The sequence below is a fragment of the Haemorhous mexicanus genome, chromosome 1, assembly GCF_027477595.1.
Source record: "Haemorhous mexicanus isolate bHaeMex1 chromosome 1, bHaeMex1.pri, whole genome shotgun sequence".
NCBI classification, from domain to species: domain Eukaryota; kingdom Metazoa; phylum Chordata; class Aves; order Passeriformes; family Fringillidae; genus Haemorhous; species Haemorhous mexicanus.
Genome location: NC_082341.1, coordinates 159,090,084 through 159,108,260, shown reverse-complemented (window position 1 = coordinate 159,108,260; position 18,177 = coordinate 159,090,084). Strand labels below are relative to the sequence as shown.

At 56.9% G+C, this 18,177-nt stretch overlaps 2 protein-coding genes across 5 annotated transcripts in view; one reads left to right on the top strand and one right to left on the bottom strand.

The window, feature by feature from the left end:
• The first annotated feature begins 357 nt into the window (after positions 1 to 357).
• Positions 358 to 3,405, top strand: LOC132339104 (NAD(P)(+)--arginine ADP-ribosyltransferase 2-like). Of its 2 annotated transcripts, none has more exons than XM_059869157.1 (3): positions 358 to 505; positions 1,340 to 2,115; positions 2,523 to 3,405. In XM_059869157.1, the coding sequence occupies exons 2-3, from the start codon at positions 1,374 to 1,376 to the stop codon at positions 2,606 to 2,608; spliced, it is 828 nt and encodes a 275-aa protein (XP_059725140.1). In that variant the 5' UTR covers positions 358 to 505; positions 1,340 to 1,373; the 3' UTR covers positions 2,609 to 3,405. The 2 variants fall into 2 exon arrangements, with proteins under 2 accessions (XP_059725140.1, XP_059725133.1); XM_059869150.1 differs by having other exon boundaries at positions 384 to 582.
• Positions 3,406 to 6,087: 2,682 nt separating this feature from the next.
• Positions 6,088 to 18,177, bottom strand: part of PUF60 (poly(U) binding splicing factor 60) — a 29,630-nt gene continuing 17,540 nt past the window's right edge. For 2 of the 3 annotated variants that reach the window (XR_009489599.1, XR_009489602.1), the window contains 7 exons: positions 17,915 to 18,128; positions 17,317 to 17,507; positions 13,362 to 13,497; positions 11,716 to 11,951; positions 7,211 to 7,542; positions 6,908 to 6,967; positions 6,088 to 6,778 (listed from right to left, as the gene is read on the bottom strand). Coding sequence is in view for 1 of the 3 variants with exons in the window: in XM_059869136.1 (XP_059725119.1) it covers positions 7,243 to 7,542; positions 11,716 to 11,951; positions 13,362 to 13,497; positions 17,317 to 17,507; positions 17,915 to 18,128 (1,077 nt within the window). In the remaining 2 variants the exon portion in view is untranslated. The remainder of the gene's footprint in view (positions 6,779 to 6,907; positions 6,968 to 7,210; positions 7,543 to 11,715; positions 11,952 to 13,361; positions 13,498 to 17,316; positions 17,508 to 17,914; positions 18,129 to 18,177) is intronic. The other variant, XM_059869136.1, reaches the window with a different exon arrangement.

Sequence of the window (18,177 nt, the reverse complement as noted above, 5' to 3'; positions counted from 1 at the left end):
GGGGATGGCTGTGGAAACTCTGTCCCTTTATTCCAATCAAGTTTCAAGACAACTTTGAGGACACTTGGCTTTTCATAGTGTGGCTTTTCCCCACATACTGAAGGTGCTGGGTAGGGCTTAAAGTCTGACTGGCAAAAATGATAAAAGGATGTAAAAGTATTTACAGAGGACAATAAATGTGGCTTAAAGCAGTGGGGAAAGATAAAAGGAATTCCAGAGGGTTTTTGACAAATTCTGTAACACAGAAGGAGCAGCGCCTGCCAAAAGCGGAAGTTCTGGTGATGTCATCTGCAATATTGGGGCATTCAGTGACAATGACCTCCAGATGACTTCTTAGGAATTCTCCAGAAAAATAAAAGAAGAGGGAGGTGGAGCCATGCCACTTATTTACAGGAAATGTGCTGGTTTTGTGTTAGCTGAGAAGCCCATTTTAATAAATATTTATAATTGCAGTGGATAGAAGTGGCAAAGTCCCCTCGAGCTGCAGGACCAGGAGAGATCTGCTGTGAGTCTGAGCTGAGGAAGAATTCTGGATTTCTGATACCTCCAGTTCCATCAGGGAGTTCACTCCGGCCAATTTCGGTATCAGGGGGTGGGGGGACTCCAGGGGACACTTGGAGGGGGAGAGAAGGGACCATGGCATCAGGACTGGGGCCCTGGGGGACACTGGGGAGACCCTGGGGGAGAATGTGAGATGGGATTGTTGTCCTGGGGGAAGCTGAGGGACACTGGGGGACGGGGGACTGGGATTCACTGAGCTCTGGGGGGCAGCAGAGGGGAACTGGGAGTGTGGCTGGGGTCATGGGAGGGCTGGAGAGCACTGCAGGGGGCAGGGGGTGATCCCTGCATTTGGGTTGGGGTCCTGGGGTGAGTCATTTCCAACAACTCCAAAGAGGACAACAGAGGGGAGTGGGGTTGGAGTGTGGGGGTGGGCTGAGAGGGACACTTGGGGGGTTAGGGGGCTACCCCAGATTTGGGTTGGGGTCCTGGGGGGCTGAGGGGACCCCAGGGGAATGACACAAAACTGTGGGAGTGGGGTTGGGGTCCCTGGGGAGACTGGAGGACACTGAGGCCTCCAAGAGTGACCCCAGGATTTGGGATCAGGGTCCCAGGATAGGTCCAGGGGTCTCCTGGCCAGGGCTGCCCCCCTCCCTGGGCTGACCTCACTGTCCCTCCCCAGCCCCTCCCCAAGGAAGCCTCCCCATGTCCCCCCATATCCCTCAGCATCCCCTCTGTCCCATTACTGTCCCCTCAGCATTACCTGCTGTTCCCCAGTGTTTTCCCTGTGTCACACAGTCTGTCCTCTGTGTCCCCTCTGTGTCCCCTCTGTGTCACACAGTGTCCCACAGTGGCCACTGTGGCCTCTCTCCTCCATGGCCCCCTTGGCTCAGACCCTGGCACTGCTGGCAATGACCGTGGCCACTGCGGCCATCGAGGTGGTACCCCTGGACATGGCCCAGAACTCCTTTGATGACCAGTACCTCAACTGCGGCCCTGCCATGACTGAGGCCTTGCAGGCCCTCAATGGCTCCGAGTTCCAGGAGAACAAGGAGTTTTCCCAGGCCTGGGAGAAGGCCACGGCCGAGTGGCAGAAGCGGGGCTCCTATTCATCCCCTCTGTCCCCAGCCCAGGCCATCGCCCTCATGGCCTACACCATGCCGGGCGTGCACAAGCAGTTCAACGCGGCCGTGCGCACGGCTGGGCGCTCCCGCCAGGAATACCGGGACAACTTCCACTTCAAAACGCTGCATTTCCTGCTGACCCAGGCCCTCCAGAAGCTGAGTCGCCCTAATGAGTGTCCAGATGTGTTCCGTGGGGTGAGGACGGTCCAGTTCAATGTGGCACCTGGCGAGAAAGTTCGCTTTGGTCAATTTGCTTCATCGTCGCTGGACAAAAAGGTGGCCCAGGGTTATGGGAACGTCACGATGTTTGAGGTGCACACGTGCCACGGAGCAGACATCCAGAATTTCTCCTTCAATCAAAGTGAGAAGGAGGTGCTGATCCCGCCCTTTGAGATCTTTGTGGTCACCGATGTCACCAGGGAAGGGAAGAAGGTGCAGATTGAGCTTCGCTCCACTGGGAACTCCAGCAACTACAACTGTGAATGGCTGCAAGGTGACGTCTTGGGAACAACCTGGGGGGATGGGGACACTCAGCGAGGGCTGGGGACAAGGACACTCGGTGCTGGGGACACCCATGGCCCGGAGGGGACAGGGACACCCACTGTGGATGGGAGGCAGGACACCCAGAGCTGGGGACAAGGTCAGGGACAGCATTGCTTGGGCACAGGGGATGGGGACACCCAGTGTCAGGTGAGTGGGACAGGGACATTCAGTGCTGGGAACAACCCCTGGGGTTGGGGGACGAGGGCTCCAATGGTTGGGCACAGGGGAAAGGAACCTCATTATGGCTCCCTCTGATCCCACACCCTCAGGACCCCCCCATTACCTCTGTCCCTCCCCCCATGGCCTCTTGACCCTCACACCCCATGATCTCCCTGACCCCTCTCTTTGTCCCCACAGGTGGGAGCCTCCCCAGGAACTCCCCCCACCTTGGGGGGCTTCTCCTGGCTACCACGGCCATGGCAGTGGCCATTAGAACCCTCTAAGCCACAAGGCCACCATGATCACAAAGGCCACCAGGACCCCCAGAGAAATGAGGCCACCAAGGCTACCAAGGCCATTATGACCACTATGGTCCCTTTGTCCACTGTGACCACTGTGGCTGTTATGGCCACTGTGGCCACTTTGGCCTCTATGGCCACTGTGGCCACTCTGGGCATTGGAACCACCATGGTCAGCATGGCCTTTGTGCCCACAGTGACCCATGATGTCACTGTGCCTACTGTGGCTCCCATGGTCACTGTAACTACTGAGGCCTCCATGACCACCATGGTTACCAAGGCAACCAAGGTCACTGTGGCCACCATGGTCACTGTGGCAAGGCGTCCATCCTGGAAAAGCCCCTCCGAGAGCTGCCCAGTGAGGGAGCCATGCCAGGGCAGCAGGACCAGCACAGAGGGGCTGGAGCAGCCAGGACAGCACAGGACAGCACAGACAGCAGAGACTGGGCATCACCTGGGGCCACTTGGGCACTTCCCGATAGAGGGGTTTGGGAGTGGCAATGTCACGGCCACCTGCTAACGCTCCTTGGCTGCCTCACCTGATGTAGCAATAAATTGCCACTTGCTCACCTGCCATATTAGAAATGTATCAAAACCTTGATCCTTGCTTGCCTGGCGCATCAAATGTTTATCAGAAATTTGATCCTTGCTCGCCTGGTGTATCAAAAGTTTACCCAAATTTGCTGCTGGCTCACCTGATGTATCCGCTACAGCTCTTATAACGCCTTTCCTGCAGGGCTCCTCGTTTCCTAAAATAAAGCAGTTTCCTGGAGTTTTCCTTAGAGGCCACTTAAAGCATTATTTTTCAAACCTCAATCTTCAAAGAGGTGCTGGAGAAATATTCCCCCCTTTTTCCTCATTCACTGCAGACCCTCAGAAAGGACCTGGAGGGGCTAGAGGATGTCCAGAGAAGGGATGGATCAATGGAAGGGTCTGGAGCACCAGGAAGGACTGAGGGAGCTGACAGAGGCTGCTCAGTGCAATTTAAAAAGGATGAATGATCAGTCTGGGGTCAGTTCCAAAGTTCCTGATCTGAGGTAACACAACAGAAGAAGCATTGGGAGGAAAAAAAAAAAAAACAGAAAGAAGAAGGATGAAAAATAAAATGGAGAAATGGGGACAGAGGCAGCATCACCCATTTACTGATGAAAAAAACCCTGATGTGTCGCTCAGGAAACTCTTTTTTCTTTCAAATCAGGGATTTTCCCTCTTTACCCGCTCATCTCCTGGAGTTGTGGTTCGGGAATTGCCCACCGGAGGGCAGCAGCGAGCGCGGGAAATCAGCGTCACTGCGCATGCCCCGCCCCCACCTGCAGTTCCCGGTGCCAACAGCAGGCGGCAGCACGAGCTGCTGGCGCTGCCGAGCGCCCGCCCCGCCCCATCCCGGCCCCGGGGGCTCTGCAATGGTTTGGGATGGAGAGACCTTAAAGCCCGTCCGGTGCCAGCCCTGCCATGGGCAGGGACATCTTCCCCTGGGCCGGGCTGCTCCAGGCACCGCCCGACCTGGCCTGGGACACGGCCAGGGATGGGGCAGCCACAGCTTCTCTGGGACAGGAGAACATCGGTACGGATCTGGTCCATAAATGCATTTGATGGATCCTTGTGCCAAGAGCTCCAAGCCCTCAGTGCTCCCACTGCCACAAGGGTTTGGTTGCTTCCCTGTTTGTTCCTCCAGGCCCCGACAGGTGGTGTGGGGTCAGTGGCCCGTCCTGTCGGGCGAGCAGTGCAAGCTGTCCCGTGCTGGTGAGCAGCACTGCCCGCGGGGCGCAGCGGTTCTCCCGTGCTTACCCTGCATGTTTGGGATGTGTCCCCTAAACACCAGAGCCTCCTTTGACATGGCCCCAGACAGAGCTGCTCAGTGATTTGTGCAGCTACCCCCGAAACCCTGGGGCTGCCAAAGACAGCACCAAAGCTGCTGTAGGCACAGCATCCCCAAATCCCAGTATCCCCAAATCCCAGCGTCCCAACATCCCAGCTGCTGTAGGCACAGCATGCCAAAATCCCAGTATCCCCAAATCCCAGCAGCTGTAGGCACAGCATGCCAAAATCCCAGTATCCCCAAATCCCAGCATCCCAACATCCCAGCTGCTGTAGGCACAGCATGCCAAAATCCCTATATCCAAAAACCCCAGCTGCTGTAGGCACAGCACCCCAAATCCCAGCATCCCCAAATCCCTGCATCCCAACATCCCTGCATCCCAACATCCCAAAACCCCAGCATCCCCAAATCCCTGCATCCCCAAATCCCTGCATCCCAAAATCCCAGCATCCACAAGTCCCAGCTGCTGTAGGCACAGCATCCCAAAATCCCTATATCCCAATATCCCTGCGTCCCCAAATCCCTGCATCCCAAAACCCCAGCTGCTGTAGACAGAACATCCCAGCATCCCAAGATACTAACTGCTGTAGGCACAGCATCCCCAAATTCCTGCATCCCCAAATCCCAGCTGTTGTAGGCACAGCATCCCAAAATCCCTGTCCCAAAACCCCAGCTGCTGTGGGCACAGCATCCCCAAATCCCAGCTGTTGTAGGCACTGCATCCCTAAATCCCTGCATTCCCAAACCCCAGCTGTTTTAGACATAGCATCCCAGCATGCCAGCAGTGGAAAATCCGCTGGCTGTGCTCCAGGCTGAGCCATTCCAGGCCCGGGTGAGTGTCCCAGGCTCAGCTGCAGGACATCCCCAGGCCTGGCAGCAGCTCCAGAGGGAGGCTGGGCTCAGAATTCCCGGAATTCCCAGCTGCAGTTCCCCGAGGTCACTCTGCTCAGATCTGCATTTCTTAAGGAACAGGATCATTCCCTCCAGCTGGGCCCCAGTCCAGTGGAATTCCCAGCACAGGCTCAGCTCAGTTCCTGTGGATCAGGGCTCCCTCCCAGCCCCCCGGTTCCCCCAGTGCCAGGACAGGAGCCCCCAAGGGTGACCCCCCCCCCCTTGGCTCCATCCCAACCCTGGGGGCCCATCCCGCAGGGAAAGGGCTGCTCCTGCCCCCAGGGAACTGACCCCAGTGTGCCCGGAGGGCGCTGGGGCTGGGCACGGGCACCTGCAGCACCTCCGGAGGCCAGCCCTGTGCCAGAGCAGTGCCAGCCCTGCTCCCCAGGGTGCCAGCCCTGTGCCAGAGCAGTGCCAGCCCTGCTCCCCGGAGTGCCAGCCCTGTGCCAGAGCAGTGCCAGCCCTGTGCCAAGGCATTGCCAGCCCTGCTCCCCGGAGTGCCAGCCCTGTGCCAGGGCAGTGCCAGCCCTGCTCCCCGGGGTGCCAGCCCGCGCCGAGGAGGTGCCAGTGCAGTGCCAGCCCTGCTCCCCGGGGTGCCAGGCCAGGCCAAGGAGGTGCCAAACTGGGCCAAGGAGGTGCTGGTGCAGTGCTGGCCCTGTGCCAAACTGGGCTGTGCAGGTGCCAGTGCAGTACCAGCTCTGTGCCAGTGCAGTGCCAGCCCTGTCACACACACACACACACAAGTGACACCGGCTTTCTTTGAGTTTTTATCTCAACTCCCCAGACACCAGATCCCTGTGCCTGCCCTGGAATGTTCTGGAATGTCCTTTACACACAGCTACAAAAACCCTGGGAGGCAGAGGGGGCAGGGCCGGGCCCAGAGCAGAGCTTGGCCCATTCCTGGGAGCAGAGCTGGGCTGAGTCCCTGGATCCTAGCTTAGCCAAGCCCTGGGATCAGAGCTGGGCTGATGCCCTGAATCAAAGCTTGGCCAAGCCCTGGGATCAGAGCTGGACCATTTCCCTGGATCCAAGCTTAGCCAAGCCCTGGGAGCAGAGCTGGGCCCATTCCCTAGCCCAGCCCTGGGATCAGTCAGGTCCATCCCCAGACCCAGGCCCAGCCAAACCCTGGGATCAGAGCTGGGATTAGAGCTGGGCCCATCCCCACAGCAAGGATCACAGCTAGGCCCATCCCCAGAGCCAGGATCAGATCCAGGCCCAGTCCAAGCCCCAGGATCAGATCTGAGCCCATCCCAAGCCCAGGATCATGTCCAGGCCTAGTCCCAGGATCAGATCCAGGCCCAGCCCCATCCCCAGCCCCAGAATCAGAGCTGGGCCCATACCAGTCCCAGGATCAGATCCAGGCCCAGGCCTAGCCCCAGACCCCAGGCCCATCCCCAGGATCAGGTCCAGGCCTAGCCCCAGGCCCATCCCAGCCCCAGGATCAGGTCCAGGTCCAGGCCCATCCCAGCCCCAGGATCAGATCCAGGCCCAGTCCCATCCTGGGATCAGGTCCAGGCCCAGCTCCAGGCCCATCCCAGCCCCAGGATCAGGTGCAGGCCTAGACCCAGGATCAGATCTGGGCCCAGCCCCAGCCCCAGGATCAGATCTGGGCCCAGCCCCAGCCCCAGGATCAGGTCCAGGTCCAGGCCCATCCCAGCCCCAGGATCAGATCCAGGCCCAGTCCCATCCTGGGATCAGGTCCAGGCCCAGCTCCAGGCCCATCCCAGCCCCAGGATCAGGTGCAGGCCTAGACCCAGGATCAGATCTGGGCCCAGCCCCAGCCCCAGGATCAGAGTCAGGCCCAGCCCCAGCCCCAGCCCCAGGATCAGAGTCAGGCCCAGTCCCAGGATCAGGTGCAGGCCCAGCCCCAGGATCAGAGTCAGGCCCAGCCCCAGCCCCGGGGCGCAGTTCATGCCGAGAGGTCGCTGTTGTCGAACCTCTCCTGGTCGTAGACCTCGGCCACCACCTTCCTGCCCGCGAACCAGCGCCCGTTGAGCGCCTGGATGGCCTTGTGAGTCTCTGAGGCCATGGAGAACTCCACGAAGATCTTGACGATGATCTCGGCGTCCTCCTCCTCGCCCTGCTTCTCCTGGTAGATGATGACCCTGTTCACGGCCCCGAACTTGCCGCACTCCTCCGTCACCTCTCCCTCCAGGTCGTCGTCGATGTCCTTGGGATCCACCATGTTCCTCAGCACCATCACCGTGGACTGCAGGGAGGGAGGAGAGGAGGGGATGAAGGCCTGGAGACACGCTCGGGGCACAGCCCAGCACCCAAACCCCACCGCAGGCGCTGTGGCCATGGTATTTTATGAAAAATCCCTTTGCTAGGATTTTTTCTTCTGAGAAGCTGAGAGGCCTCAGAAATGAAATGTAAACAATAATTATCTGCTGCTGTGGAATGCAACAGGTGCATCTGTGATTGGTCTCATGTGGTTGTTTTTAATTAATGGCCAATCACAGTCCAGCTGTCTCTGGTCAGTCACAAGATTTTATTATCATTCCTTTCCTATTCCTTTCAAGCCTTCTGATGAAATCCTTTCTTCTGTTCTTTTGGTATAGTTTTAATATAATATATATCCTAAAATAATAAATCAGCCTTCTGAGAACACAGAGTCAAGATTCTCATCTCTTTTCTCATCCTGGGACCCCTGTGAACACCAGCACACAGGCATGCTCCAGGGGGCTGCAGGCTCAGCCTCTCGGGATAATCACTGAGTCTCTATTGCTGCCTGGCAACCCGACAGAGGAGGAAGGGTGAGGAGGACTTCATTGTATTAGAAGGCTAATTAATTACTTTATTATACTGTAATACATTACACCTAAACTGGATCTGCCAAGCACCCACTCTGCACACAACTGCACTCATCTCCTGACTGTCTCTTGTGACTGTCCCGACAGTCCTGACACTGACACACACACACACACACACCCACCCATCCTGCACACAACTGCACTCATCTCCTGACTGCCTCTCGTGACTGTCCCGACAGTCCTGACACTGACACACACACACACACACACACACACACACACCCACCCTGCACACAACTGCACTCATCTCCTGACTGCCTCTCGTGACTGTCCCGACAGCCCTGACACTGACACTGACACACACACACACACACACACACACACACACACACACACCCCCACCCTGCACACAACTGCACTCATCTCCTGACTGCCTCTCGTGACTGTCCCGACAGCCCTGACACTGACACTGACACACACACACACCCACCCCCCTGGCCCTGACAGGCCAAGGAACAAAACACCTCACTCGGGGTAAACAATCCCCATACTGCATTCTCCTTTGGCACAACAAACTATCAGAATTGTTTTTCCTTTCTCTGATGTTCAGAGAATGTGAAACTCAGAAATATTCCTGGGAAGAACTGTGCCTTGCTCTTCCCTGTGAAGAGAAATGTGGCAACAAGTTTGCAGGTCTGTGTGCTGCTGGCCCCTGGATCAGAACTCCCCTGGCTGGGAATGCTGTGTGCCATTTCCTGGGACACACCCTGGAAGCACAACGAGCCTTGGGCACCTTGTGCTCCTTTGCCCTGTGCTGCTGCCATCCAAGTATGTCACTGACATATTTGCTGGAAAAATCCCTTTGCCAGGGTTTCTCTCCTGGGAAGCTGAGAAGCCTCACAGAAAAATGTAAATAATAATTATCTGATTTGCTTCTCCTGTGTTTTGCTGCTTTGGAATGTGGTAGGTGATTGCTTCATTGGTTTCATGTGAATTGTTTTTACCTAATGACCAATCATGATCAAACTGTGTCAAGACTCTGGGGAGAGTCACGGGATTTCATTAGTGTCTTTCTAGTTTTCTGTCTGTATCCTTTCTGTGTTCTTTAGTATAGTTTAGTTTAGTATTCTTTAATAATATAATATCATAAAATAATAAATTAGCCTTCTAAGAACATGGAGTCAGATTCACCATTTTCCTCGCCTTCGACAGGGGACCCCAAAAATACCACACAGGTATTGTTGGCTTTTCCTCAACAATTCCTCAGTTCTGCCACAATTCTCTCTGTGTTCCTTTCCTCCCCTCCCAGTAAAGCTGAGGGACTCCCCAGGTGCTCTGGGTGCTCCCACAGGACACACAGGTAGCTGACACACCTGCCCCCAGCCCTTCCATGACTGAGCCCCTCGGGCTCTCAGATCACCTGGCCTGAGCTCCAGGGCCACGTCCAGGTGGCCTCTGGGCACCTTCAAGGACAGAAATTCCACCACCCCTGGGCAGGCTGCTCTGTGCACCTGGCACACCTGGGGCATTCCAGGCTCTGCCCCATCCCACTCCAGGCTCCAAGTGAACACACTTCCTGTAGCTGCTCCTCACAGCCCAAGCCAAGGGCCCTTGTAGGCTCAGAATTCCAAACAGGTTGGGATGGAGCATTATATTAAAAAAGACTTACAAGATTTGTGGTTTGGGGGTTTTAAATTTTTTTTAAGCTTAAATAAGACTGTTTAGCTCTGGTCAGCTTTTGCCAAACCAGGCTGTCCCATGGAATGAGTCTTTGGGAAAGGTGGCTGAGGCTGCTGGGACAGGAGTCCCAAGGTGTGTTTAACTTCAGGCACCCTTGGGAAGAGAGGGAACCCTCATTCCTCGGGGAATGCTGCCAGCATTGTCCCTATTAGCAAATGGGGAAGAAATACTGTAGGTTCCCTGTCAAAGCTCAGGAAATCTGCCAGGAGACTCCAGCAAAGAACAAAGTGGACATGCCCAGGCAAGATCACCAAGTCCCCAAAAACAGCCCCCCAAAAATCCAGGAATCCATTGCTCTGCTCAATGTTCTTTTTCTACCCCTCATTCTTGTCCTCCTCCTCACTGCAATTCCCATGAACTCCTGTTTGATCAACACCTCAGGGATTCACAGAATCAGTTCAGGTGGGAAAAGACCTCCAAGACCACTGAGTCCAACCCGAGGCCCACCCTGGCAGGCAGACTGGGGGCTCCTCTGGGATTCTGGACAGGACTCACCCCACTATGGAATGTTGTGGGGCAAAGGTGAACTTGGTTCTTGGGGCAGACTGGCCTGGCCTGTGCCAGTCCCACCCTCCCAGCCCAAAGGCCACCAGGGTTTGATCTAGTGACACCAGAGTTCAGTCAGAGACACCTCACCAGGGCCTGCTCTGAGCCCTCCAAGGGACTTGGGGAAGATCATGGAATGCCAGGATGGTTTGGGATGGAGGGACCAAGAGCCCATCCTGTCCATGGCAGGGTCACCTTCCATCATCCCAGGGGGCTGCAAGCCCTGCCCAGCCTTGGACACTGCCAGGGATGGGGCAGCCACAGCTTCCCTGGGCACCTTATGCCAGGGCCCAACTCCTCTCGTTATTGGGATATTATATGATATGATTATATGGAATGCTGGGAAGGATTCCCTCCCAAAATCCACCTAACCCTGCCCTCTGGCAGTGGGGAGCCATTCCCTTGTCCTGGCACTTCAGGCCCAAGTAAATCAATCCTGAAGAGCAAGGCCAGGTGCCCCTGAGTCCCCCAGGTGGTCCCTGAGTCCCCTGAGCTCAGAGGAATCTGCAGGTGCCCCTGAGAGCCGGTGAGCTCAGAGGTGCTGTGGGTGTCTGTGAGCTCAGAGGTGCTGTGGGTGCCTGTGAGCTCAGAGGTGCTGTGGGTGCCTGTGAGCTCAGAGGTGCTGTGGGTGCCTGTGAGCTCAGAGGTGCTGTGGGTGTCTGTGAGCTCAGAGGTGCTGTGGGTGAGCTCAGAGGTGCTGTGGGTGAGCTCAGAGGTGCTGTGGGTGAGCTCAGAGGTGCTGTGGGTGAGCTCAGAGGTGCTGTGGGTGAGCTCAGAGGTGCTGTGGGTGAGCTCAGAGGTGCTGTGGGTGTCTGTGAGCTCAGAGGTGCTGTGGGTGTCTGTGAGCTCAGAGGTGCTGTGAGTGTCTGTGAGCTCAGAGGTGCTGTGGGTGTCTGTGAGCTCAGAGGTGCTGTGGGTGTCTGTGAGCACAGAGGTGCTGTGGGTGAGCTCAGAGGTGCTGTGGGTGATCTCAGAGGTGCTGTGGGTGAGCTCAGAGGTGCTGTGGGTGCCTGTGAGCTCAGAGGTGCTGTGGGTGTCTGTGAGCACAGAGGTGCTGTGGGTGAGCTCAGAGGTGCTGTGAGTGTCTGTGAGCTCAGAGGTGCTGTGGGTGTCTGTGAGCTCAGAGGTGCTGTGGGTGTCTGTGAGCTCAGAGGTGCTGTGGGTGTCTGTGAGCTCAGAGGTGCTGTGGGTGTCTGTGAGCTCAGAGGTGCTGTGGGTGTCTGTGAGCTCAGAGGTGCTGGGGGTGCCCCTGATCTCAGAGGTGCTGTGGGTGCCCCCGAGCCCCCCTGCCCTGCAGAGCCCAGCCTGGCACACAGGTGGCAGCTGTCCCCTGCCACACTCACCTCCTGCTTGCGGAGCAGCTTCTGCATGACCATGTGGCGGGCGCTGCTGCCCGAGATGCTCATGTGCTCCTGCTCGCTCAGCATCTCCGGCCGCTCCGACTCCTGGAACACCTCCTCCTCCTCCTTCTCCTTCTTCACCTCCACCAGCCCCAGGGCCGGGGGGCTGGCCAGGATGGGATTCACAACCCCCACCTGCGGGATGGTCACCGGGATGGGCGGCCGGGCAGGGGTCACACCTGGGAGAGCATGGGACAGGAGGATGGTCAGTGACAGCTGGGTGATGGGCAGTGACAGCTGGGTGATGGGCAGTGACACTTGGGCAGTGACACCTGGGAAACATTCAGTGGTATCCAGGCCATGGTCGGTGACACCTGGGCAATGGTCGGTGACACCTGGGCAGTGGGCAGTGACAGCTGGACAATGGTTAGTGACAGCTGGGCAGCGGTCAGTGACACTTGGGCAATGGTCAGTGGTACCCAGGCCATGGCCAGTGACACCTGGGCAATGGTCAGTGGTACCCAGGCCATGGCCAGTGACACCTGGGCAATGGCCAGTGACACCTGGGCAATGGTCAGTGGTACCCGGGCCATGGTCAGCGATACCCAGGCCACGGTCTGTGACAGCCAGTGCCAACTATCCAGCTTTTCCCCCATGCCAGGTGTTTCTGTTGGAACCCAGGGCCTGTCCCATCTACTGGACACCAAAATGAATCCACAGAACATCCAAGCTCCTGCCAGGCAGGGCCAGGAGCAGGAGTCCAGTCCAGCTTCCAGGGGATTCCAGGCACAGAGTGCCATCTGTGGAAAAGGGACATAAAAGACAAGGGCAGAGCACACACAGGTGACAGGAGGAGGGGACACACAGAGGTGACAAGGGCAGAGCACACACAGGTGACAGGAGGAGGGGACACACAGAGGTGACAAGGGCAGAGCACACACAGGTGACAGGAGGAGGGGACACACAGAGGTGACAAGGGCAGAGCACACAGGTGACAGGAGGAGGGGACACAGAGGTGACAGGAGGAGAGCACACACAGGTGACAGGAGGAGGGGACACACAGGTGACAGGAGGAGGGGACACACAGAGGTGACAAGGGCAGAGCACACACCAGTGACAGGAGGAGGGGACACACAGAGGTGACAAGGGCAGAGCACACACAGAGGTGACAAGGGCAGAGCACACACAGGTGACAGGAGGAAGGGACACACAGAGGTGACAAGGGCAGAGCACACAGGTGACAGGAGGAGGGGACACACAGAGGTGACAAGGGCAGAGCACACACAGGTGACAGGAGGAGGGGACACACACAGGTGACAGGAGGAGAAACACACAGGTGACAAGAGCACACACACATGACAGAAGGAAGAGGACACACGGATGCCAGGAGGAAGGGGGCACACACAGGTGCCAGGAAGAAGGGACAGACACAGGTGACAGAAGGGGATGCACAGAGGTGCCAGGAGAAAGGGACACACACAGGTACCAGGAGGAGGGGACAGACACAGGTGACAGAAGGGACACACACAGGTGCCTGCAGATAGGGGACAGAGGTACCAGGAAGAGGGGACAGAGGTACCAGGAAGAGGGGACAGATGCAGATGACAGGAGGAGGGGACACACACAGGTGCCAGGAGGAGGGGACCCACCTGTGATGACACCGGGGGCCTGTGCAGCCATCACAGCCTGGGGCAGGGCCCCCAGGGGCTGGGCCAGGGTCAGGGCAGGGGACACGAGCCCCGGGGTGGCCAGCGTGCCCAGCACTGCAGCTCCTGCCACGGCTTCCTGTGGGACACAGGGAAAACCTGGGGTTAGCCCTGCCCCAAGGACTGTCCCTGCAGAGCAGCCAGCCAGGCTCAGCTGCCTGCACCTGGGAAATTCCCAACACTCCCATCCCCAGGAGCTCCCACGGCTGTGACAGAATGTAAAATAATGAAGCCCCAGGGGCTAGCTTCTTAGCCAGACAGCTGGTTCCCTGCAGGGGAAGCAGTCTCAGGCTGGACACCTCAGCCCTCTGCAGGCTGGGGTGCCCTAGGCCAGACTGTGGCACAGCCGTGACCCCTAGCAAGTTCAGTGATTGTCAGCTCTCAGTGAAATCAGCTCTTTTATGGTTTCAGCTCTTAGCTTGCTCTAGGGGCTGTGGCTGGCCGTGGCTCCTGGAAGGCAGAGGAAAGAGAGAGGAGAAGGCTGGGTTCAGGAAGTTCCACGATGGTTTATTCTGAGGGTCTCGCAAAGGGTCTGAGTGCAGCTCTTCTAACACAATGGGCCAAGACAGCCTCTTTTATAGGGTTAGGGGGGACTGGAAACTGACCAATTGTAAGGGTTAGGGAAACTAGCCCGTGGGGTCACAGAGAGATAAGCAGGCCTGGAGGACCAGAGTGAGGACTCCTGGTTCAATTCCTATGACTCAGCAAACACCCATCTCTAAACATCCCTGCACGGAGCCATAGCCGGCCCTGCGCCTGCTACAAGGGAAGGCAGAGGTGTCACCCAGCCCAGCAGGGAAACACAAACTCTGAAGAACCCTGGGAGAAAAACCTCCTCCTGGAACCCCAATCCCAAGGAAGGAAAACCTCCTCCTGGATCTCCAATCCCATGGAAGAAAAACCTCCTCCTGGAACCCCAATCCCAAGGAAGGAAAACCTCCTCCTGGAACCCCAATCCCAAAGAAGGAAAACCTCCTCCTGGAGCTCCAATCCCAAGGAAGGAAAACCTCCTCCTGGAACCCCAATCCCAAGGAAGGAAAACCTCCACCTGGAGCTCCAATCCCAAGGAAGGAAAACCTCCTCCTGGAGCTCCAATCCCATGGAAGGAAAACCTCCTCCTGGAGCTCCAATCCTAAGGAAGGAAAACCTCCTCCTGGAGCTCCAATCCCATGGAAGAAAAACCTCCTCCTGGAGCTCCAATCCCAAGGAAGGAAAACCTCCTCCTGGAACCCCAATCCCAAGCAAGGAAAACCTCCTCCTGGAACCCCAATCCCAAGCAAGGAAAACCTCCTGGATCTCCAATCCCATGGAAGAAAAACCTCCTGGAGCTCCAATCCCAAGGAAGGAAAACCTCCTCCTAGACCTCCAATCCCAAGGAAGAAAAACTTCCTCCTGGAGCTCCAATCCCAAGGAAGAAAAACCTCCACCTGGAGCCCCAATCCCAAGGAAGGAAAACCTCCTGGAGCTCCAATCCCAAGGAAGAAAAACCTCCACCTGGAGCTCCAATCCCATGGAAGAAAAACCTCCTCCTGGAGCTCCAATCCCAAGGAAGAAAAACCTCCACCTGGAGCTCCAATCCCATGGAAGAAAAACCTCCTCCTGGAACCCCAATCCCAAGGAAGAAAAACCTCCTCCTGGAACCCAAATCCCAAGGAAGAAAAACCTCCTGGAGCTCCAATTCCAAGGAAGAAAAACCTCCACCTGGAGCCCCAATCCCATGGAAGAAAAACCTCCTCCTGGAGCTCCAATCCCAAGGAAGAAAAACCTCCACCTGGAGCTCCAATCCCAAGGAAGAAAAACCTCCTCCTGGAGCTCCAATCCCAAGGAAGAAAAACCTCCTGGAGCTCCAATTCCAAGGAAGAAAAACCTCCTCCTGGAACCCCAATCCCAAGGAAGAAAAACCTCCTCCTGGAGCTCCAATCCCAAGGAAGAAAAACCTCCTCCTGGAGCTCCAATCCCAAGGAAGAAAAACCTCCTGGAGCTCCAATCCCAAGGAAGAAAGACCTCCACCTGGAACTCCAATCCCAAGGAACACGCTGACTCCAGACCCCCAGAACTCCAAAAACATCCAGGAGGAACATCCAGCTGTCCCCCCTGTTCCATGGAAGTACTGAAATAGTGTGCCTAAAGCACACCCCAGGATCCCCATGGTTTTGGCAGTTGTTGCTTTCCAGTCATTGTAGTCCTGGTTTAATTGCTCACATCCTTGTCCCCCATGTACTCTCGGGGCTCCTGCAATCCCTGATGTGGCAGAGCAGAGGGTGCCAAGGTTTGTCCCTCCATCCCAGATGTCAGTGGATCTGTGACTGCTGTGATATCCCAGCTCTCCCCTGCGTAAATGCCCAAGCTCTGGGATCCAACCCATCCCATCAGGGCTCTGCTCCCAGTGCCCACAAGGCCTCTCCTGTTTCCACTGGAGAGGAAGCTCCTGATGAAGGGGAATGGGAAAGTGCTGAACAACTGGAATTTCTTGCTCCACTGGAAATGGCTAAAAAACTTCTCCCAATACTTCTGATTCCTTTATTCCCTGCAAGTCTGACTTTTCCTCCCTGTTAGACAGGGGTGACCCCTGCTCCTCCCTCTTTAGTGCCACTGTCCTGACAGGAAGAGATGCTGCAGTTTCTTGCCAGAACAGCAGCAGTTACCCGTGTCTGTACCACATCCCCACCATTTCACTTCAGCAGAGTCCATACTCCCTTCCCAAAGTGATTCTGATCCAAGTAATTCCAGCCATGTCTCACCTTCCTCCCTGCCCTGACTGCAGAGCTTTCCAGCCCTGTGGAATCTCTCCTGGGGACCTGTGAGCTCCATGTGAGGGGCAGCTCCTCCCACTCCTGCCTCCACCTTTGATTCAGGGAAATTGCCCAAAAAGCCTTTTGGAGCCCCAGCTCTGCTGCAGCAGCACCAGGGGCTGCACTGGCCAGCAATTCCTGCCCAAGAAAACCCCACAGCACAGCAGAGCTGGAATTGTCTTGCTCCATGGGCTGCAGTGCCATGGGGGGATCCTGCTGCCCAAGGAGGGAGGGGGCACAGCCATGGGCATCTGTGCCCAGTGGTCCCACCCAGGAGCTCCTGGTACTTCAGGAAAAGGAAATCAGAGAACTCAAGTTCTGTATCAATATCCAACCCACCCCATCTCTGCCTTTCCCTGTTTTTAGCAGCCTAAAGCCATTCCAGGCCTGTTCCACCCTGCTACAGGTGTGACCTTCAGCCAGAGTGCTGCTCAAACAGCTGCTCCTGCCCCCAGCCCTTACCCCTTCCATGTCCTCCCCTGCTTGCTTTCAGCCTCTCCTGAAAACATTTTTCCCACCCTGCTGGTTTCATTTCCAGACCAGGAATTCCCTCCACCCTTCCCCACCAGTTCTTGGAATAAAGCTCTCATCAGCTGTGCCAGATCATTCCAAAATCTGGTGTCTCAGATTCTCCACTGCCAGGGACAAGCCTCCACGTGTGAAATCCTGGGACAGAGTGTGATCTGGAATCATGGCATCCTGGAGTGGCTTGTGCTGGAAGGGACCTTAAAGCTCATCCAGTCCCACCCCCAGCCATGAGCAGGGACACCTTCCACTAGCCCAGGTTGCTCCAAGCCCTGTCCAACCTGGCCTTGGACACTTCCAGGGATGGGGCAGCTTCTCTGGGCACCCTGTGCAGTGCTCTGTGCTGTCCCTGTTCCATCCCTGTGTCTCACCTGTGCTGCACTCTGAGCTGTCCCTGTGCCTCCTCTCTTCCATCTCTGTATCTCACCTGTGCCTCCCCTGTTCCATCCCTGTGTCTCGCCTGTGCCTCACCTGAGGCTGTCCCTGTGCCTCCCTTGAGCTATCCCCATGTCTCATCTGAACTGTCCCTCTGCCTCCCCTGTTCCACCTCCATGTCTCACCTGTCCCACCCTGTGTCTCACCTGTGCTGTGATCTTGGCGGTGGCAGCAGCAGCAGCGACAGCAGCTGCAGGGGGGAGCCCTCCAGGTGTGGCAGGTGTCAGGAGTGGCATTGGGGGTGTCACAGCCTTGCCCACCCGCAGGTACTGACCCCCCAGGTCAAAGAGGTTCATGGAGGACACGGCATCCTGGGAGGACTGGGCCTTCTCGTACTCTGCAGGGGGAGACATTCACAAATGAGCCTTCCCTTCTTCAATTATGGAATTACGGAATGGTTTGGGTGGGAAGGGACCTCAAAGACCTTCCAGCCCCACTCCCTGTCCCCTGCCGTGGGCAGGGCCACCTTCCACTGTCCCAGGCTGCTCCAAGCCTGTTTAACCTGGCCTTGGGCACTGCCAGGGCTGGGGCAGCCACAGCTGCTCTGAGCACCCTGTGCCAGCACCTCACCCCCTCACAGCCACCATAAACTATATTTCCAAATCCAGCCCTGACCTGCTCCAAATTTATTCCCACCCCCTAACGCAATTCCCTCGCCAGGGTGGAAATCCCAGCTGGGAGGGCAGCCCCAGGAGCAGAGGACACCCCCCTGCCCTGCCCTGCCCCAGCTCCAGCCAGCTGTACCAATGAAGCCGTAGCCTTTGTGCTTCCCTGTCGTGGGGTCCCTGGCCAAGGTGCAGGATTTGATCTTGCCAAAGGCCTCGAACACGCTCTTGATGTCGTCGTCGGACAGGTCCTGGTGCACCGAGGCCACGTAGATGCGGTTGAAGGCCCGCGCCTCCTCTGCCAGCTGGTCAATGATGGGCTGAGCCTGCCCGATGTTGCTGGGCCTCCCCACCTGCAGGGACAGGGTGGCAATGGAGCTGGGAAGGGCCTGGAGTACCTGA